This window comes from Phacochoerus africanus, chromosome 5 (assembly GCF_016906955.1).
Source record: "Phacochoerus africanus isolate WHEZ1 chromosome 5, ROS_Pafr_v1, whole genome shotgun sequence".
Classification (NCBI taxonomy): domain Eukaryota; kingdom Metazoa; phylum Chordata; class Mammalia; order Artiodactyla; family Suidae; genus Phacochoerus; species Phacochoerus africanus.
Genome location: NC_062548.1, coordinates 99457901 through 99479989, shown reverse-complemented (window position 1 = coordinate 99479989; position 22089 = coordinate 99457901). Strand labels below are relative to the sequence as shown.

The window sequence follows — 22089 nt, the reverse complement described above, 5'->3', positions numbered from 1 at the left end:
AGGATGTAGAGAATAGGGAGCACTGTACACTGCTGGTGAAAATATAAATTGGTGCAGCCACTGTGAAAACAATATGGAAGCTCCTCACAAAACTAAAAATAGAACTACCACATGACCCAGCAATTCTACTCCTGGATATATCCCCCCCCCCAAAAAAAAAACCCAAACCAGCAATTTGAAAAGATACATGCAACCCAATGTCCAGAGCAGCATCATTTACAGTTGCCAAGATATGGAAGTAACCCAAGTGTCTCTCAACGGAAGAATGGATAAATTCTAGGTAGCATATATGCACGATGGAATACTATTGAGCCATAAAAAAGAATGAAATTTTGCCACTGCCAATAACATGGATGTACTCTGAAGGTATTATGCTAAGTGAAATAAGTCAGAGAAAGACAAATACTAAGATATAACTTATATGTAGAATCTAAAAAATACAACAAACTAGTGAACATAACAAAAAAGAAACAGATTCACAGACATAGAGAATAAACTAGTGGTTACCAGTGTGGAGAAGGAAAGGATGAAGGGCAAAGATAGCCAATATTTTATAATGACTATAAATGGAATATAACCATTAAAACTGTGAATCACTACATTGTATACCTATAATTTATATAATATTGTACGTCAACTATACTTCAATAAAATTAAAAAGAAATGTTTAGGAGTTCCTGTTGTGGTGCAGTGGTTAACGAATCCGACTAGGAACAATGAGGTTGTGGGTTTGATCCCTGGCCTTGCTCAGTGGGTTAAGGATCAAGCGTTGCTGTGAGCTGTATTGTGGGTCGCAGAAGCAGCTCTGATCCTGTGTTGCTGTGGCTCTGGCGTAGGCCAGCAGCTACAGCTCGGATTAGACCCCTAGCCTGGGAACCTCCATATGCCATGGGAGTGGCCCTAAAAAAGGCAAAAAGACAAAATAAATAAATAAAAAGAAATGCTTAAAAAATTTAAAATTTAAAAATACTTTATTGCAAAAAAAAGCTAATCATCATCTGAACCTTCAGTAGTCATAATCTTTTTGTTAGGAGTGGGTCTTGCCTCCATGTTGATAGCTGCTGACTGATAAAGGTGGTGGTTGCTGAAGGGGAGACTGTGGTAATTTCTTAAAATATACAACAGTCAAGTTTGCCACATCAACCAACTCTCCTTTTCAGGAACAATTTCTCTGTAACATGCAATGCTGATAGCATTTTACCCACAATAGAACTTCTTTCAAAGCTGGAGTCAATCCTCTCAAACCCTGACACTGCTTTATCAACTATGTTGGTATAATATTTTAACTTATCTGTTGTCATTTGAATCATCTTCCCAACATCTTCACCAGGAGCAGATTTCATCTCATGAAACCACTTTTTTGCTTATCCATAAGAAGTGACTTCTCATCCATTCAAGTTTTATCATGAAGTTATGGCAATCCCTATACATCTTAAGGCTCCACTCCAAATGCTAGCTCTCCTGCTATTTCCACCACATCTGCGGTTAATTCCTCTACTGAAGTCTTGAGCCCCTCAAAGTCATCCATAAGAGTTAGCATCAACTTCTTTCAAACTCTTAATGTTGCTATTTGACCTCTTCCCAAGAATCACAAATGGTTTTAATAGCATTTAGAATGGTGAATTCTTCCCAGAAGTTTTCTTTCTTTTCTTTTTTCTTTTTTTTGGGTAATTTTAGAGCTGTACTCGTGGCATATGGGCATATGGAGGTTCCCAGGCTAGGGGTCCAATCTGAGCTGTAGCCACTGGCCTATGCCACAGCCACATCAATGAGGGATCCAAGCCGTGTCTGTGACCTACACCACAGCTCATGGCAACGCTAGACCTTAACCCACTGAGCGAGGCCAGGGATCCAACCTGAATCCTCATGGATGCTAGTCAGATTCGTTTCCGCTGAGCGAAAACAGGAACTCCCTTCCCAGAGGTTTTCAATTCACTTTGCCCAGATCTATCAGAGGAATCATCATCTACAGCAACTATAACCTTATGAAATGTATTTCTTAAATAATAAGACTTGAAAGTTAAAATCACTCCTTGATCCTTGGGCTGCAGAATGGATGTTGTGTTAGCAGGCAGGAAAACAGTGTTAATCTCACTGTACATCTCCATCAGAGTTCTTGGGTGACCAGGTGAATTGTGAATGGGCCATAATATTTTAAAAAGAATCTTTTTTCCTAAGCAATAGGTCTCAACTGTGGGCTTAAAATAGTCAGCAAACCATGCTGTAAACAGATGTGCTGTTATCCAGGCTTTGTTGTTCCATTTACAGAGCATTGGCAGAGGCGCACTGGCTTCAGTTTCAAGTCACCAGCTGCATTAGTCCCTAACAAGAGAGACCCTATCCTTTGATGCTCTGAAGCCAGGCATTTTCTCCTGTCTGGCTATGAAAGTCCTAGATGGCATCTTCTTCAACTATAAGGCTACTTTGTCTATAATGAAAATCTGTTGTTTATTGCAGCCATCTTCATTAATTACCTTAGGTCTTCTGAATAACTTGCTGCATCTTCTACCTCAGCACTTGCTGCCTTATCTTGTACTTTCATGTTATAGGGATGGTTTCTCTCCCTAAACCTCATAAACCACCCTCTGCTAGCTTTACACTTTTCTCCTGCAGCTTTCCCACCTTTCAGCCTTTATAGAATTGAGGAGTTTGGGCCATTCTCTGCATTAGGCTTTGGCTTAAGAGAATGCTGTAGCTAATTTGATCTTCTATCCAGACCAGCGAAAATTTCTCCATATCAGCAGTAAGGCTGTTTCACTTTCTTATCATTCCTGTGTTCGCTAGAGGAGCAATTTTTATTTCCTTCAAGAACTTATCCTCTGCATTCACAACTTGGTTACCTATTTGGCACAAGAGGCCTAACTTGTGGCATATCTCAGCTTTTGACATGGCTTCCTCACTAAGCTTAATCATTTCTAGCTTTCGATTTAGAATGAGAGATGTGCGACTCTTCCTTTTACTTGAACACTTAGAGGCCACTGTAGGGTTATTAATTGGCATAGAGTCACTATTATTGTGTCCTGGGGAACAGGGAGGCCCAAGGAAGAGAGAGCCAGGGGAACAGATGGTTAGTAGAGCAGTTACAACACATGTAACATTTGTCAGGTAAATTTGCTATCTTATATGGTCTTGTAAGTATGCTGTCTTATAGCTGTGGCACCCAAAACAGTTACAATAGTAACATCAAAGATCACTGATCACAGGCCACCGATACAAATATAATGATAACAGAAAATTTTGAAATACTGCGAGAATCACCAAAATGCGACACAAGAGACACAAAGTGAGTAAATGCTGTTGAAATATGGCATCAATAGATTTGTATGATACACAGCTGCCACAAACCTTCAATTTGTAAAACAAGCAGTATCCGCAAAGCCCATAAAGGCAAGCACATGGAAAAAGGCCTGCCTATGCATAAAACCTTCTTCAAAGGTACATAAGAGCAGAGGCCAGTACTCTACAGCCCATGAACCAAAGCCAGTCTAACATCAGCTTTCAAAAATACAATTTTATTAAACACAACCATGCTCACTCATTTACGTATTTACTATTACTGCTTTTATGCTACAGAGACAATAGCATAGTTGTTGGAGGGGTTATATAGCTTACAAAGTCTAAAATATTTTCTCCCTGGTCTTCTACAGAAAAACTTCGCCAGCTCAATACTAGGCCAGAGAATAAGTTTCAGTCACTTAAAAGAAGACAGGAACATTTTGGCAAAAGGACCAAGGGCAAGTATTTCATATAATTGTAGGGCTAAGATTAAAACAAGGGTGGCAGCAAATTCCATTTTAAAAATATAGGTTGCAATCCTCATACCAAAGGAGACGTCAAGCTAAAAAGCATCAACTAAGATAAAGGACACTTTATAAGGTTCAAGCCACATGCTGGTTTTGGAATACAACAATAGATTACATACCACACTTTAAAGATACTGTTAGGTGTGACATCACCAAAATGGTAGAGTAGGGAATTCCAAACTCCAACCCTCTACAAAAGTAACAAACTGGCAACAACTGCCAGAATCAATTTTTTCAGAACTCTGGAATCTAATAAAAAAACTTACTACAACCAGAGGAATGCTTAAAGAAGAAAGAAGTCATAAAATTTTGGTAAAAGGGCATTTTTAACTTACCATCCCCCAGTCTGGAGTTCAGCAGTGGTGGTGAAGATCACAGCCTACACTCCTGGTGCAAGCTACTAGGTCCAGAGGGAGCGACACAGACTTTATTCTCAAAAATTTGTGCTTATGTTTTTGATCTGTCTTGCAGCTCCCTGAGGGATTAACTCAAGGGACTGCCTTTGTTTTGCCTGTCTCAGAGCTTCCCCAGGACAGAAGCCACTTCCTGGGTAAAATTTGTGGAAGTATTTAAAGACAGTGTGTTAGCCGCAGTCTCAAGGAGTAAGGGATAATAGTCAGAAATATGAGATTATAGTAAGGCAAATCAGAAAATACAAAATAAAAACAAACAAACAAAACAACAACAAAAAGTGGGAAGAGGCTAGAAAATGAGATACTTGAGGGGAAAGGGGCCTTTTAAAATTACTGCATATTCCAGGAACTCTAAGAGGTCATGTGTATACTCAGAACTAGATAGACAGATGCTCTGGAAACACATGAGAAGACCTTAAGTTTTCACTTCTGACTGACCTTTGAGCTCCACTTAAAGAGGAAGTGAAGAGTTCCTGCCGTGGCTCAGCAGAAACGAATCTGACTAGCATCCGTGAGGATGTAGGTTCGATCCCTGACCTCACTCAGTGGGTTAAGCATCAGGTATTGTCATGAGCTGTGGTCTAAGCTGCAGACATGATTCGGATCCTGCATTGCTGAGGCTGTGGCGAAGGCAAGTGGCTATAGCTCCAATTAAACCCCTAGCCTGGTAACCTCCATATGTCAAAGGTGCAGTCCTAAACAGACAGAAAAAATAAATAAATAAATAAATAAATAAGGTAGAGTTGTAAACAGCCTCACTAAGCACTGAAAGAGCGCCCTAACACAGAGAAAATATGTGAGAGTGTGTTTTTTGCTTTGTTCCAGGAATTAAGGAAATCTCTGTCGAGTAACTAACTATCTACTAAGCTAAAAGAATAGAGACTTCAGTGGCTAACCATGGCAAAAAATAAAGACTGGAGAAACACTTCAGAAGTCACTAAACAAACCACAAAACCCCACAACAGCAGCAACAACAAATGCTGGGGAGGGAAAATAATCTGGTTTTTAGTGCTGCCAAGTCATAATATTCAAAATGCCAAGCTTTAACAAAAAATTATACAGCAGACAAAGAAACAAGAAAGTATGACCCATTTATAGACAAAAGAAATTGATAGAAACTGTCCCTGAGAGAGTTCAGACCTTTACATTATTAGACACACTTTAAACTGTTTTAAATATGTTCAAAGTTAAAGGAAATCATGGACAGAGAACTAAAGGAAACCAAGAGAATGTTGTCTCGCAAATACAGAATATCAATAAAGAGTTGGGAATTATAAAAAAGAACTTAAGAGAAATTCTTGAGATAAAAAGTACAATGACTAGAATGAAAAATTTCTAGTAGGGTTCAATAGTCAATTTGAACAAGCAAAAGAATCAGCAAACTTGAAAATATGTCAATTGAGATTAAACTGTTTAAGAAGAAGAAAGGAAAAATAGAAAAAGAAATGAACCAAGCCTGAGAGACTTCTGGGACACTCTCAAGCATGCCAGTATATATATATAATCAGAGATCCAGGAGGAAAGAAAAGGGCTCAAAGAATATTTGAAGAAATAATGGACAAAATTGTTCCAGTTTTAATGAAAAATATCTATTCACACAACCAAGAATCACAACAAACTCCAATAATAAACCAAAGAGATCCACAGCAAGACAAATGATAATCACATTGTCAAAAGTTAAAGTCAGAGAATCTTAATGAAGCAAGAGAGGTAAGTCATCATGTGCAAGGACTCAGTAAGATTAGCAGCTTATTTCTCATTACAACCACACATCCCAGAAGATCCTGGGATGACATATTCCAAGTGCTGCAAGAAAAAACTGTCAACCAAGAATTCTATATCCAGAAAATCTGTTTTGGAAGATGACAAAAATTGGAGATTGGTTACACAACAATGTCCATATACTTAACATTACTAAACTGTACACTTACCAAAAACGGTTAAGAGGTTAAAGTTTATATGTATTTTATCACAGTTAAAAAAAAATCAAAAATATAATAATACTATCATATTTTAAAAAATAAGAAGAAATTAGGAGTTCCCATTGTGGCTCAGCAGAAACAAATCTGACTAGCATCCATTACAACACAAGTTAGATGCCTGGCCTTGCTCAGCAGATTAAGGATCCAGTGTTGCTGTGAGCTGTGGTGTGGGCTGGAGAGGCAGCTTGGATCTGGCATTGCTGTGGCTGTGGCTGTGGCTGGCAGCTACAGCTTTGATTCAACCCCTAACCAGGGAACATCCATATACCACAGGTGAGGCCTAAAAGAAAAAAAAAGGAAAAGAAAAGGAAAAAAAAAAAAAGAAGTTAAGACTTCCCAGATAAACAAAAACTGAGGGCGTTGACCTGCCTTACATGAAATGTTATAGGACATCTTCCAGGCCAAAATGAAACCAGACAGTAACGCAAAAGCATATAAAGAAGTAAAGAATACTGGTAAATGTAGCTACACAGGTAAATATAAAAGCCAGTATTATTATATTTTTGATTTTTTTTTTCTTTTTTTTTTTTTTGTCTTTTTGTCATTTCTTGGGCCGCTTCTGTGGCATATGGAGGTTCCCAGGCTAGGGGTCCAGTCGGAGCTGTAGCTGCCAGCCTACGCCAGAGCCAGAGCAACGCGGGATCTGAGCCGCGTCTGCAACCTACACCACAGCTTGCAGCAACGCCAGATGGTTAACCCACTGAGCAAGGGCAGGGATCAAACCCACAACCTCATGGTTCCTAGTCGGATTTGTTAACCACTGCGCCACAACGGGAACTCCATATTTTTGATTTGTAAAAAAAAATTTTATATATGACTTAAAAGCCACATTTCACAATATAACCTATAATTACAATTAGGATTAAAATTAGTATACTGAAAAATGAAAATAAAAGACTGAAATATAATGACCATGATTTATACTACTGAGATCTCTCATACTTCATTCCAAATCAAATATCTCTAGTTTGTATTTCACATGGAAAAGATCCAGAATTGAGCGCAAGTCCAAGCATAATGGGAAGGAAGATCTAATAAGAAAGATCACCAGGCAGAAAGTCAAGATGCCTGAGGTGTTATACTGTTAGCTCTGCTAATAATACTCAGTACCACTTACTAACTTCCATGGGTCTTGAGTTTCCCATTTGTGAAATATATAGAGAATATAGAAATATTATATGATTTTATATGAAGAAAAGAGAACGGTTGATTGAAAATTCTTTAATTCCTTAGTAAATAAACTAATACACAAATCCAAAGTATTACCATTATTACTACCATCAGCATGCACAAGTGGTTTCCTTATTTACCTGATGATGTTGGATGTTTCTTATGTTGCATGAAAAATTTTGGTAGAGCTGAAACTTATCCACATCTTTTTCATTGACTTTTTTTGAGGACACCTTTGCCAGAGATGACTGGATACAAATATACCTATTTTGGCACCTGTTCAGATATACAAATATTCAAACATCAAGTGGTTATTAACATGTGCTTTAGTAAAGAAATACATTACGTAGAAATAAGATTAACAAAAAACTAAATGATTTTTACCAAATGAGATTTTTTTTTTCACATGATGCTAAACTATAAAGATGTTATTGACCCATCAAAAGAGGACTCCTCTCTGAGTTCCTGTTGTGGCTCAGCCAGACCCAACTGGTGTCTGTGAGGACTCAGGTCCACTCCCTGACCCCTCTCAGTGGGTTAAGGATCCATTGTTGCATGACCTGCAGTGTAGGTCTCAGACTCAGTTTGGATCTGGCATTGCTGTGGCTGTGGCATAGGCTGGCAGCTACAGCTCTGACTGGACCCCTAGCCTGGGGACTTCCATATGCCGTGGGTGGAGTCCTTAAAAGGCAAAAACAAAAAAAGCGGGGGACTCCTCCTCACCTATTCATCCTAGCATAGGTGCTCCAGATCTATATTTCAACACAATCCTCCCATAAAATGCCTATATGAGTTCAGATACCCACTGCAGTTATGCAAGAGACTAATAACTCTGGCAGAGATACCCTTTTCTAACCACTGCGTTGGGGAGTCAAAAACTTAAAAGCAAAAAAGAAGGGAAACAAAATGATGTGTCAGGACAGTTTCCAATGACAACTTGTGAAACTGAAGCAAATTTCAGCAGTATAATTATTAATAAAAACACATTTAAAAACCTAAGCAATTCTCCTACTTCAACTCATTCCTGCTGGGGTCACTGAGAAAACAAGAATTCTCTCCCTTATTATTAACAAGCAACAGTTGTCAACAGATTCATCTCCACCCTTACTCTCCTCTGCACAGAGCATATACCTAGAGAGTGGAGACAGAGGAAGAGCAGACCTCTGACAAAACCCTGTCTTCTGATACACAGAAGAAAAGGAAAGACACAGTACCTAAAAACAGGGGTTTAAAATAATAACTTTTTTTAATGATCCATAAAATCCACAAGCCCAGATAGGGTCTAGGTCAAAGGGTTTTATGCTCTTACAAATTGGGATTGTAACACCATGCATAAGCTGCTCTCTCCATCACCCAAAATTAATTTTGAGGTCAGCACTTTTATCCATACCTGATACTAAACATTCTCATGTTAATCCAACCTCTGGTAAACACCAGAAGTGAAATATTATAAAATGAAGTTCATATATCACAATATGTTTAAAAAGCAATGCCACCCACTCTAAATGGTTATGGTCTCTCTCTAGCACATACTGCATCACGCAGTGGTTTTTAAACTGTGTTCCTCCGTGTGCCTCTGCTGAGGCACTTCAGGGTTAGGAGGATGAAGAGGCCGAGTTCTAGGCTCCCTGCCCAGAATTCAATTAAGGCGACTTTATTTTTATCTGTCTTATATATTCGGGTTCTGTTGTTTGAACAAAGAGTTCTACTACTAAAAAAAATAAAAAATGTTTTTTAAAAGTCTGAAAATAAAGGTTTTAATAAACTTTGGAATTAGCACTAACTGCGTGACCCTTAACAGCCTGAGTCCACCAAGCAGAAAACTCACAGTTTCCGAATGAAGTCAAGTGTGTCTCTGTCTTTAGCAATCATGTCTGCTAAAATATGCTGCACTCCTGTTTCAATATCCTGAAGTGCTGAAAGCCCTTTAGGAGAAGGGTAAGAGAAAAAACAAAAGTGAAAACTACAGATTGGTTTTTAAGTCTATAATTAAATCATAATAAATTTATTCCAGTTAAAATAAAACCTTAAATTGACAAAATTCTTTTTTTTTGTCTTTTTAGGGCCAAACCCACAGCATATGGAGGTTCCCAGGCTAGGGGTCGAATCGGAGCTGGGGCTGCTGGCCACAGCCATAGCCACAGCCACGTAAAATCTGAGCTGCATCTGTGACCTAAACCACAGCTCACAGCAACACCGGATCCTTAACCCACTGAGCAAGGTCAGGGATTAAGCCTTCGTCCTCATGGATTCTAGTCGGGTTTGTTAACCACTGACCTATGAAAGGAACTCCAAAACCTTAAATTGACAAACTTCGTAAGACAGAAAAGCATCATAGCAGTAACTAGCTTCCCTCTGCAACAAAAACAGGTTCCAAAAACAATAATACAGAACCTTAACATACCCTATAACCTAGAGTAAAAAATGCAGCTCTGGAGCCTGCTGCCTGGTCTAATCCTGGTTCTACCACCTACCAAATGTGTGACCCTGGGCAAGTTACTTGACCTCTCTGTACCTCAGTTTCCTATAAAAATGGAATAATAATAACATCTACTTCATGAAGTATTTACAAAGATTAAGCAAGGTTAGAGGAAATATATATTAATAGAATTATAAACCAAAGCATACCATTTCATTCCCATTACAGAAATTCTCTTTTTCAAGAACTTATCAATATTCCTATTTTGGCTTTTGAGGCATTTATTCACATTTTCAATGACCCACTTGAACTTCTCAAATCTCATGAGCACAAGAGCCATGATGTCGCTGTTGTTCTTCACAGCTGAACTGTCTCCTGTTCATCTTCACAGCTGAATTGTCCACCAACACTTTGTTACCTTTCCTCCAAGTGCTTTCACTTTGCTACTTTATAGCAATGTGTCTTGTACACTAAGGCCCGTGCAATAGCACCTTATACACTGAGAGAGATCATTTGTGATGTATTCTTTATCATTCTATTTCCATTAAAGTATTGTTTTTCTTTTTCCTTGCATTAAAGCTTAAATTACACAAGCACCGAGTATCATAAGTATGTCTTTCTGACAGTATAGTTTTAATGAGTAACAGGTACCACAGGCAAAGAGAATAGGAGGACAGACTTACAGAGTAAATAATAAAGAGAAAAGGTCTTGTTGGCTTTTGTTATGATAACTGATCTTAACTAATGATGTAATTGCACTTTTTTTTTTTTTTAAACTTTTTAGGGCCACACTCTTGGCATATGGAGGTTCCCAGGCTAGAGGCAGAATCAGAGCTACAGCTGCCGGTCTATGCCACAACCACAGCAACGCCAGATCCGAGCCCATCTGTGACCCACACCACAGCTCATACCAACACTGGATCCTTAACCCACTGAGCAAGGCCAGGGATCGAACCCGCAACCTCATGGTTCCTAATCGGATTCATTTCCACTGCACCACAACAGGAACTCCTGTGTAACTGCATTTATTTTAAAAAATTAAAGAAACAAATTTGGCCACTGAAATTAATAGGAATTCTGTTTACATTTTAAAAAGAACTTCCCTATGAGGGAATTTTTCAGGAACAAATTATCTCTAAGAAATGGAAGACTATATATGCAAAGGACTTTGAACAGCTGTGGCACACAGCCAGCAGTCAATAAATGTCTGCTCTTATGTTAGCTTTCTCGCTAGACCAGTCTATATCTTAGAAAACCACTCACCATGCACTAATTCTTAGAGTCCATAAGTACCAACATCACTACTCAAAATTTAATGAGAATCCCAGGGTGAGAAGTCAGTAGTAAAGATGAAACATACAACGAGATCGATTAATGAGAGAGAACAGGAAGAGGAGATTATAGATTTTGCTATTACAACAAAAGGCCTTTGAAAAGCCCACATCATTTGAGGAATACAATTTATAAATCTTAAGCAATTAATGAACCTTGGGTAATTAACATTATGCTAGAACTCTAGAAAAATGTGTTGCCAAGTTTAGTCGAAGGACCCAAACATAAAATCACACTAGATATTTCCTAAAAATATAGATTCTAGACTGGGGGAATCTAGATTTTATTGTTTTACAGAATATATTAGATGATTTTTATACTCATTAAAGTTGGGGGGGGGGAACTACGGGGAGGTGACCTGAACTACCTCTAGTGCTGTAGTTCTCAATGGGAGGTAGAAGTGGTCAGTCATTTGGAAAGTTTGTCCAAATCACAACCCGCCTCGTCCACCTCTTTCAGTCCGACTAGAGAGAGAGAGAACTGGAAGAGTCTTGTGTATTTTGCCAAAAAGAAAAAAAAAAAAAAAAAGAAGTTCCCATTCGGCACAGTGGGTTAAGGACTTGGCATTGCTGCAGCTGTGGCACAAGTCACACTGCAGTACAGGTTTGACCCCTGGCCTAGGAACGTCAACTTCTGCATGCTGTGAGTGTATCCCATCCCCCCAAAAAGAGAAAGAAAGAAAAGTAAAAGCGCCTTCTCCCATAAGAGAGAACTGAACACTGGGGCTTAAGAGAGCCAAGGATAACAGAAGTTCACAAAATATATAGCACCTCAGTAAAATCAGGAGAAAATAATGTTCAGAGAATCAGAAAATCATATCCCTTGCCTGGCAGTGAAAGCTTTACAGCTACGCACTCTTCAAACCTCCATGTCTGTAACAAAAATGGCAGGGCCATCATTTTTCCTCACTTCATCTGCCCCAAGACCACCTCGTTCTACATACAGGGGCAAGCATCTAGTCCTCCTTGTACACAATACAGGGATATTCTGGATTTTCTAGGATGTCCATTTGTAGCATCATATATCTTTTTGATTCAGACTAATTCTTTTTAGTCTGTGGCAAGTAAAGTGTCTTCTACAGAGGAGGAAGAAAAATGAAAAAACACCTGGTTTCTTAAATACTTCTTTGAGAAATGATGGGAAGAATGAAAACACTTCTTTTGAAAAACAGTAATAGAACAGAGGGTGACCATGAGTATGTATGTAGCACAAGGGGACAGAGAGAAGGGAAAACATTCCAAACAAACTCTGAAAAGCAGTATCTACCTTGTTTGGAATTGATTACAACCCTTCCACTATACCTGTGCTGAGCCTCGATATAACCCCATTATCAGAAGTGTCACCTAGTGCCCATCATCAGGTAGTCCATGAGCATCATCATATATGACAATTAAAAGCTATAAGGTTATCAAACCTACCTAGTAGGAACTCAGTGTGCGTGTGTAAACTGGGGAAAATTTTTATCAGAGGAGGTGAAGAGTAGCAGGAGAGGAAATAGACCAGAAGAGAAAAATAAAAACAGACTATAAATTATTGTGCACCTAACATTCTGAAAGCTCCAACACTTGATTCTAATAAAACATACACCATCATTGGGCACAGACAGTTCCACTGTGGCTAAACTTAATGCTTGGCTATACAGTCTCAGCTAATATTAAAATATTAAAGTTGCAATCACTTGAAAATATAACTAAAAATACATATTTAAAAAATTAAACAAACTTGAATTTTACTCATTTCAACCCATCTCTAAATTCAGATAATACTGGTTTGCTTTTTCTTTTCATTATTGCCCTTTCCAAAGCAGATACTAAGATGTGTGTAATCATGAACAAGCAGACATTCATATTTTTACAGACACACATACTCATATTTTCAATTGCAAATTTACATTTGCTGGGTTATTTAAAACAGACAGGCTCTGGTAGGCTGATTCTCTACAGTTGAGTACATCCTGTGGGATTTTATTATCAGAGACTGCCCCCTACAGACATTTATGTCTCCTAACCTAAAGTACAGAAGGCCAAAGGAAGAATGAGAGTAGCAATCACCAGAGCATCAATCGCCCCATTCAATTCACTCAGAGCACCCCTTGAAAAAGACCTCTCTTACTCAAAAAGCTCTCACTCTAAGGCTTATTTTGACAATAAAACCAGTATACCCTGACATGTATCAGTTGTCACATTCCTTGGGTTTTTCTTAGAAAGATGGAGTCTCCTTTACCCCTTTCTCATTCTCTCCCTTGCATGCACACACACAAAGTGACAGGAAGATACGCTTCAGAAAAAAAAACAAACACTTTACTCCTCAAGAGGAGAAGTATGGGAGCAGTGCTTCACTTTACAATTCAGGTCTGTCCGAATTAAAATTCTTTTTACAGAATAGATAGGTCTTTCACAATTAAATAAACCTTGAGAAATAGAATAAAAGTTTTAAAAGACATAAGGAAGGATCGGTATAACCTTAGATATAAAGGGAATTCTTTAAAAAGAAAAAAAAATCTTAACAAAATTATAAAGATTAATAAATTAAATAGGATAAAACTAAGACCTATTTACCAGAAGACAGCAAAAAGAGAGAAAAGTTATAAACTGGGAGAAAAAGATTTGTAACACATATAACTGAGAAAGAATGTCTAAGAAATACTTATAAATTAATAAGAAAAAAGAGAACACAATAGAAAAATGAGCAAAAGACTAGAATAGGCACTTCATCAAAAGAGGAAAACTGAATTGCTAATAAGCAGGAAGTGCATCATGACTGGTTTTATTAGCATTGTTTATTCTCTATATGCTGCAATATTCCTTTGTGTCATCATTATTTAATGATACACTTTTTTTTAATGATTTTTATTATTTTCCATTATAGCTGGTTGTTCTGCCAATTTTCTACTGTACAGCTAGGTGACCCAGTCACACGTACACGTATACGTTCCTTTTAAACATCAGTTTTCAAATAGAAAAAAGAAAGAAATAGGAGTGACCTTAAAGCCAGTACCTTTGACATTGGGTCTAATGTAAGAGAGCAGGTTGAGCTCCCCTGGATTCTCAAGCAGTGTCCGGGCTGCTCCTTCTAATCCCAACTGCTTTGCTCTCTGGGCTTTGGTGCCTTTGCTCCCAGTTTTATATGGCGCTGACTAGGAAAAAAAGTCAGAAAACAAACCAAGTCATTCCATCTTAAAAGGCCAAAGTTAAAATTGGGACACAAAATTAGAGGGCACATGAGAAGGCTAAAGACATCCTCTTCTCAACCCTTTCTTCTTCCTTCAGAGATGAATTAATACTACCAGAGAATATGAGGAGGTTGTTCCTTACGGGACTCTTTATTTTCTTCTACATGCTTACAGTTGAATATTTGTTTGGATTCACTCAACCTAAAGACTCAGTACCTGGACTGCCAGGGCTACAAGTCCTCACTTCAAACAAGCTCCTCTAAAAGATGCCCACACACAACGCTTCTACTTCTTAGTCCACATTCACTCCTCAACCTACCACCATGCGGCTTCTCTTTCCACATACCTCGCTAAAAGTGGTATCACAAGACCCACAGTGATCCCCTAATTACCAAATAGTTATTTTTCAGTCTTTGTCTTGCTAAAACTCCCTGCTATGTTTAATTACCTCCTTCTAAGATACCCTTCCTTAAACTTCTATGGGTATTATCTCTCCTGACTCTTCATCCTTCTCTATTCTTTCCATGTTTCCTCCTTCTTCTTCTTCTTTTTTTTTTTTTATTTTCCCACTGTACAGCAAGGGGATCAAGTTATCCTTACATGTATACATTACAATTACATTTTTTTCCCCACCCTTTGTTCTGTTGCAACATGAGTATCTAGACAAAGTTCTCAATGCTACGCAGCAGGATATCCTTGTAAATCTATTCTGTGTCTGATAAGCCCAAGCTCCCGATCCCTCCCACTCCCTCCCCCTCCCATCAGACAGCCACAAGTCTTTTCTGCAAGTCTATGATTTTCTTTTCTGAGATGTTCATTTGTGCTGGATATTAGATTCCAGTTATAAGTGGTACCATATTTGTCTTTGTCTTTCTGGCTCATTTCACTCAGTATGAGATTCTCTAGCTCCATCCATGTTGCTGCAAATGGCATCCATGTCTCCTTCTTAAGCTCTACCTTCCTCCGACCTCCCTCAAAAGTTAGTGTTCCTCAATGGGCTATCCTGACCTTCTTACCCCATGATCTCTCGTTGAGTGAAATCTTCCATTTTTGTAATTTCAAATACAATCTACATGCTGAAGACACCTACATGTGTCTCAAATTCAGTACTCTCCCTGAAGCTTCACACTTCTGCAACCTACTCTCCTTTTCCATCAACTGAATGGAATTCCTTGAAGATAAGGACTATATACATTATTCATCTTTGTAAATCTAAAAGCCTAGCCCAAAAATCACCTGATAGATATTTATCAAATAAAGGATATTGTGTTGAATTAAATAATTATGATAGCTGATAACCTTAGCTTTTTTTTTTCCCCAGCTCTTCTTTAACTATTAAAAAACCCAAATCATAATGCACTCAGGTAGATATTCCATTAAAAAATAAAAAGGGTTCCTTACCACGTGTTCTAGTTCTTCAAAAGTTTTACAGTTCAGCAAGGCTTTTAACAAGCACTCAGACATCTTCCCCTCCTTCTTAATTTTTTGGATTGTACTATGAGTCTTCTTTGCAACAGCCCTGAAAAATAAAAACTTAATACATAAGACCTCTATGTTAAAACTTTCTCTTTGAAGCTATCTCAAACTTACAGAAAAGTTGTAGGTAAGGTAAAAAGAACTCCTTTTTCCCTCTGAACCACTTGAGAATAAGTTATCATCATCACCAATACTTTAGGGTCTATTTTCTATAAACAAGAATCTTTTCCTATAACCATCAAAAGCAGGTAATTAATATTGGTATAATATTGATATATTCTAACCCTCAGACCTCATTCAAGTTGCACCAGTTGCTCCTATAATGTCCTTGATAGTGAATTCCACTAAAAATGGGTTTTTTTTTTTGTCTTTTTTGTTGTTGTTGTTGTTGATGTTGTTGCTATTTCTTGGGCCGCTCCCGCGGCATATGGAGGTTCCCAGGCTAGGGGTTGAATCGGAGCTGTAGCCACTGGCCTATGCCAGAGCCATAGCAACGCGGGATCCGAGCCGCGTCTGCAACCTACACCACAGCTCATGGCAACGCCGGATCGTTAACCCACTGAGCAAGGGCAGGGACCGAACCCGCAACCTCATGGTTCCCAGTCGGATTCGTTAACCACTGTGCCACGACGGGAACTCCTAAAAATGGGTTTTATGTAATTGCTATGTGTCTACAGTCTCTTTTAAGTTGAAACAATACTTCAGCTTCCCCTCAATTTTTCAAAACCTTGATACTCTATTTTTTTAATGATATTTATTTTTTCCATTATAGTTGGTTTACAGTGTTCTGTCAATTTTCAATTGTACAGCAAAGGGACCCAGTCACACATAGATATACATTCTTTTTCTCACATTATCCTCTTTCATGTTCCATCACAACTAGATATAGTTCCCAGTGCAATACAGCAGAATCTTGTTGCTTATCCACTCCTAATGCAATAGGTTGCATCTATTAACCCCAGACTTCCAGTCCATCCCACTCCCTTCCCCTACCCCCTTGGCAACCACAAGTCTGTTCTCAAGTCCATGCACAAAACCTTGATACTTTAGAATGTATTATTATTATTATGACAGTCTCCCATCCTGTTTCATTACCTGTAACTCCTTAAATTTCTGCCTTATAATAATGGTATTGCTAAAATGATGGGCAAGAGTTATACATGATAATATAAATTACTAAAAATGGTTGATGAAAAAGGAAATTAAATCTACTTATGAAAAACAAAAACACAAAGACAGAAGACTATAAACTAAAGAGGAAGAATATGCAGTCCTTAGGTCACCACCTCTGTATCTTTTACATTTCTGGTAGCCCAAGACTGCTTTCAGAGGCTGAAGCCTACCAGGGTCAGCTTTGACAAAAGGCCAATGTCCTATCGGCCTGCATATAGGAACAGAAGAGTTATCTTTAGAAAAAATACAGGGAGTATCTTATTATCCATAACCATAATCACTTTTTTTTTCTTTTTAGGGCTGCACCTGCGACATATGGAGGTTCCCAGGCTAGGGGTCCAATTAGAGCTAAAGCTGCCAGCCTACGCCACAGCCACAGCAAGGCGGGATCCGAGCCACATCTGTGACCTATACCACGGCTCACAGCAACGTGGGATCCTTAACCCACTGAGCGATGCCAAGGATCGAACCCGCATCCTCATGGATCCTGGTCGGGATCACTAACCCCTGAGCCACAAAGGGAATTCCCCGTAATCATTTTTAAATTCACTTTAACAGTGACTCTTAGCAAGAAATATAATACCTTACAACCCAGTATACATATACACTTTCATATTTAATAATTATATAAACATGATAGTTTCATGAAATGATATTTACCTTTACCACAAAAACTGGACTCATATTTTCTATTCTCTATTTCATTTTTGCTAAAGTGGTAATGACCTACTCAATTAGTTTCACTACTCTTTTGTGAGTATCAGTTAACAGATTGAAAACCAATGCTCTAGATGCAAAAAAAGTTAAGCTTAAGAAAAAAATAGAGATCATATCTTATTACTAAAAAGAAATCTCTGTATAATATTAAAAAAGATATTCTAAGCCCTCATCAAAGCCACCACTTACTTGGAGATATATTCTTCCACTAATATGATCTCTTGGAGCAGAAATGCTTTTTTAGAGAAAAAGAAAATAATAGTAATCTTGACACAGAGCTCCTATTTGTCCCCCACACAAAATTTGATAGAATACCTTTAATTTTCTTAAGGTACCTATTCCTGCTTCTTTCAACACTTTCCCAATTTTAGATCCCCAAACCCGTAGATTTCTTCATTACTTTGCCTCCAAGAAAACAGAAAGCTTACTTAAGATGTATACTCTGCTGGACTTCTAGATGTGGGCTACAGATGAGTTTGCTTGGCCCTGAAACTTTTACATAAAAACAGAAATAACGAGTTTTTCAAAAATAGCAAGATTCAGCAATCTGTCAGACAACCCTGCATGTTATAATCTGCTGGAGATGAGTAGTGGCTGCCCCTCTTAGACAGGACTTGTGATCTCCAATTTGTATCACAAATTGGATGCCTTATGCTTGATTATTCTAGCCTGGCCCTGCAAGATCTGAATCTGAAACCACTTAACCAGTCATTTGTATTTCGGGTGTGGCTAACTGATTTTGCCTCTCCATAAAATATAACTCTCTATACATTAGCACGTCAATCCTCCTGTCATCAAAAGAAATCCAACAAAAGGGTAGAAATGTTAGTGAGATGCAAGTTCCTCCAAAATCAGTGAAGCTTATCAGTAAGCTTGTTCTAAAAATAACCCTTCGTGCTTTTAGAATGGTTTGATGGTAAGTTTGAAGAACACATATCAACAGCAGAGCACCTGACATGTAGGAGACATGCAATAATGCATGAATGGTGAAGAGTGTTTTAATGAACTCTACTGAATAATACAGTTAGTCTTATAGTCTTCGTATGCTTATTTCTGAGTTGCTTTCCATTCTATAACCATACAAAACTTACAGTCCATTAGCATTAAATTACCATGCCCTTTAAAAGAATAGAAAAGGAAATATACACAGTTCCTGTCAAACTCTATACTGCCGAAGAACTCCCCATTTAGGGACCTTACACTATTAAGAGGACAGTTTTATGTAAGCTACTGAAGATTTAGACTAAAATGTATTTTTCTAAGTTTCCTGCTGGTAGTTCTAATTTTGCCATTATGCAAAACCATTTCTATGAAAGATCATGAGAGTCAAACTCTTAGGCACGAACCCCTAATAATGCAAACCACACCTTCTGCAGAGGTATGCCCAAGCTATGCATGAACACACCAGCAGAGGGACTCTGTACCCCTCTAACTGAAGGTACTGACTTGGAGCTGCTTCCTCTGTTAGAAGGAGACTACATCCAGAGTACAATAAATCAAGAGAACAAAATATTGGAACTGTCAAAATACACTGTCATTCCTCACTGCTTTGCCTCATTGGCTCACACACCTGCTTCCCCCTTGCAGAGGACACCCCTTCCCAGGTTTCTTACCGTAGCTCCTCAAGGGTTTGACGAACTTCTCTCAAGGAATCGGCATCAAGGTTATTAATAAGCTCTTTTCGGTAACGTATAATGAAGGGAATTGTGTTATCATCATTAAAGAGACGAATAATATTGGCACAAACCCAAAGTTCAATGTTAGTTCTCTCAGACAAAACCTGCGAATTAAGGATATTTAGTGATTGAAAAACCTGAAAATAAAACATCAAAATTGTACAATATGGTTTAAAACGTAGCACCAAATAATGTTCTCCAGTCACTTAGAAACAAATTGCTGTGGTTTAAAAAAAGAAGAAAAAATTAAATGAAATATAGGTAAATGCTGACAACTGCAGTCACTTCACTGATTCAATAAAATCCATCTGAAACCACTCTATCATCCAAATTCTACAGCTGAATGAGAGATGCATTTTTCATCTCTCAGACTGGTACCAATGCTCAAGAGGTTGGTAACTCGCTATGTTGGCATAAGTGATGGGAAAAGCCACTTTCAATTATTGCTAGTGAAAAAGTACAATGGTTTAACCTCTTGAGAAAGAACAGTTTTGTCAATATCTATCAAAAATTTATAATGCATAAATTCTATGGCCCAGCAATTACAATCCTGGGAATTTACTGACATTTTCAGACCTCTGGAAAATGATATTACTTTTAGTGATATTTTTAAAGAACTTTTTCTAGTATAGTAGAAGTCAGCAAAAACTGGTCTACAATGGGGAACTGGTAAATAAATTATAACATGCCCATGGAATAAAATACCATGCAACTTTTATATGAAAGGACATAGAATGAATCACAACAACTTGGAATATAGCTTATTTTGGGAAAAAGTAATTGGTTGGCTTAGAGCTAGGCAGGAAGATCCTTCTTTGTCCTTGGAATTTTGTATTATTCACATAAATACATATTGAAAATGATTATTTTTTAAAAAACGAGTCTATGGGTTTCAGCAAAATAGACATGTAAGCAGAAAAATTTAGAGAAGTCAGCCTGAAGAAGAGCATAAAGAATAAAGAAAGGGGGAGTTCCCGTCGTGGCGCAGTGGTTAACGAATGCGACTAGGAACCATGAGGTTGCGGGTTCGGTCCCTGCCCTTGCTCAGTGGGTTAACGATCCGGCGTTGCCGTGAGCTGTGGTGTAGGTTGCAGACGCGGCTCAGATCCCGAGTTGCTGTGGCTCTGGCGTAGGCCGGCGGCTGCAGCTCCGATTCAACCCCTAGCCTGGGAACCTCCATATGCCACGGGAGCGGCCCAAGAAATAGCAACAACAACAACAGCAGCAAAAAAAGACAAAAAAAAAAGAATAAAGAAAGGATAAAGTGCAATTTCAGTAACTGTTCTCAAAACCTAAGCAGATTTGTTTTAATTAAAACACAAAAGGCATATGTTTAAATGGTATTTTAGTCTTGATGCTCAAGATACGCCAAAAGTGGAAAAAAAAAACAAAAATTATTACAGAATTACCATGATCAACCACCTAACAAAATCAAGTCCATATATAAAACAGACTGAATTTCAAAACTATAGATGAAGGAGTTCCCATTGTGGCTCAGTGGTAATGAATTCGACTCCACTAGTATCCATGAGGATGTGGGTTCAATCCCTGGTCCTGCTCAGTAAGTTAAGGATCTGGCATTGCCGTGAAACTGTGGTGTAGGTCGCAGACATGGCTCGCATCCTGCATTGCTGTGGCTGTGGTGTAGGCCGGCAGCTGCAGCTCCAATTCGACCCCTAGCCTCCATATGCCGCATATGCAGTCCTAAAAAGACAAAAAAAAAAAAAAAGAATCAATTACTAAATATTTCTATAGTCTATTCCTACTCTTTGTTTCTTCCCCACAGATCAGTCTAGTTCAAAAGGGGATTATTGAAAGGGCCCTTTACTATTCTTCTTGCATCCACTAAAATCCCAACCATGTCAATCTACATAAAGGAAGAATAATCTTTACAAAATATATATTGGACCATGTCACCTAACTGGTCAAAACCTTTCAATGAATTCTCATAGCATTTAGAATCCAAAGTCCTTATCATGATCCAAAAAATACTGGCTTCCCTGTCCAATTTCATCTTATCCAGGCTTCCTCCCATTAGAAGCCAGCCCCAATGGGCTGCTCCTAGAACAATGATCAGGTCCTAATACAAGCACAGTAGCTTCCCTCTTCAGAGGCCCACACAAGGCTGCTCCCTCTTTCAGAAATGCTCCTCTTACTTGATATCATCCCTGACCTTTACAAAATCAAACTTGTTCGTATTTTCTCTCTCAAACCTGTGCCTCTTCCTGTCTCCTGTTCCAGTCAACATCATCTCCTGCCACAGAAGCCTTCAGGGATCCTGTGGTTATTGCCCCCAATGGCACCTCCCAGTTATGTAGCAGCTTTGTGGCCAGAGAGCCTCCACTCCAGCTCCACAGCATTTTAGTCAGTAACCAGTTGTTTTAGAATTAACAATAGCCAACCAAAAACCTATAAAAATGAAAAGACGGAGAACTATAACTCAGATGAGGGAGAAAGGACAAACCCCAGAGAATCAGCTAAGCAATGAGGAGATTCTTAGCCTCCAGGAAAAAGACTTTAAATTGTTGATGCTGAAGATGATGCAAGACATTGGGAATAAACTGGAGGCAAAGATGGATAACTTACAGGAAACACTGACCAAAGAGATACAAGACATAAAACTTAAACAAGAAGAGATGCAAAATACAATAACTGAAATAAAAAATTCACTAGAAACAACCAACAGCAGAATACAGGAGGCAGAAGGACGAATACGCAAGGTGGAGGACAGATTACTGGAAATTACGGATGCGTAA

At 38.4% G+C, this 22089-nt stretch overlaps 1 protein-coding gene across 2 annotated transcripts in view; it reads right to left on the bottom strand.

Moving 5' to 3' along the window:
• Positions 1–22089, bottom strand: part of SRBD1 (S1 RNA binding domain 1) — a 227000-nt gene that overhangs the window by 181034 nt on the left and 23877 nt on the right. For both annotated transcript variants that reach the window (XM_047782149.1, XM_047782150.1), the window contains exons 5-9: positions 19271–19437; positions 15693–15810; positions 14117–14255; positions 9197–9293; positions 7509–7644 (exon numbers count right to left, since the gene is read on the bottom strand). In XM_047782149.1, the coding sequence (XP_047638105.1) occupies positions 7509–7644; positions 9197–9293; positions 14117–14255; positions 15693–15810; positions 19271–19437 (657 nt within the window). The remainder of the gene's footprint in view (positions 1–7508; positions 7645–9196; positions 9294–14116; positions 14256–15692; positions 15811–19270; positions 19438–22089) is intronic.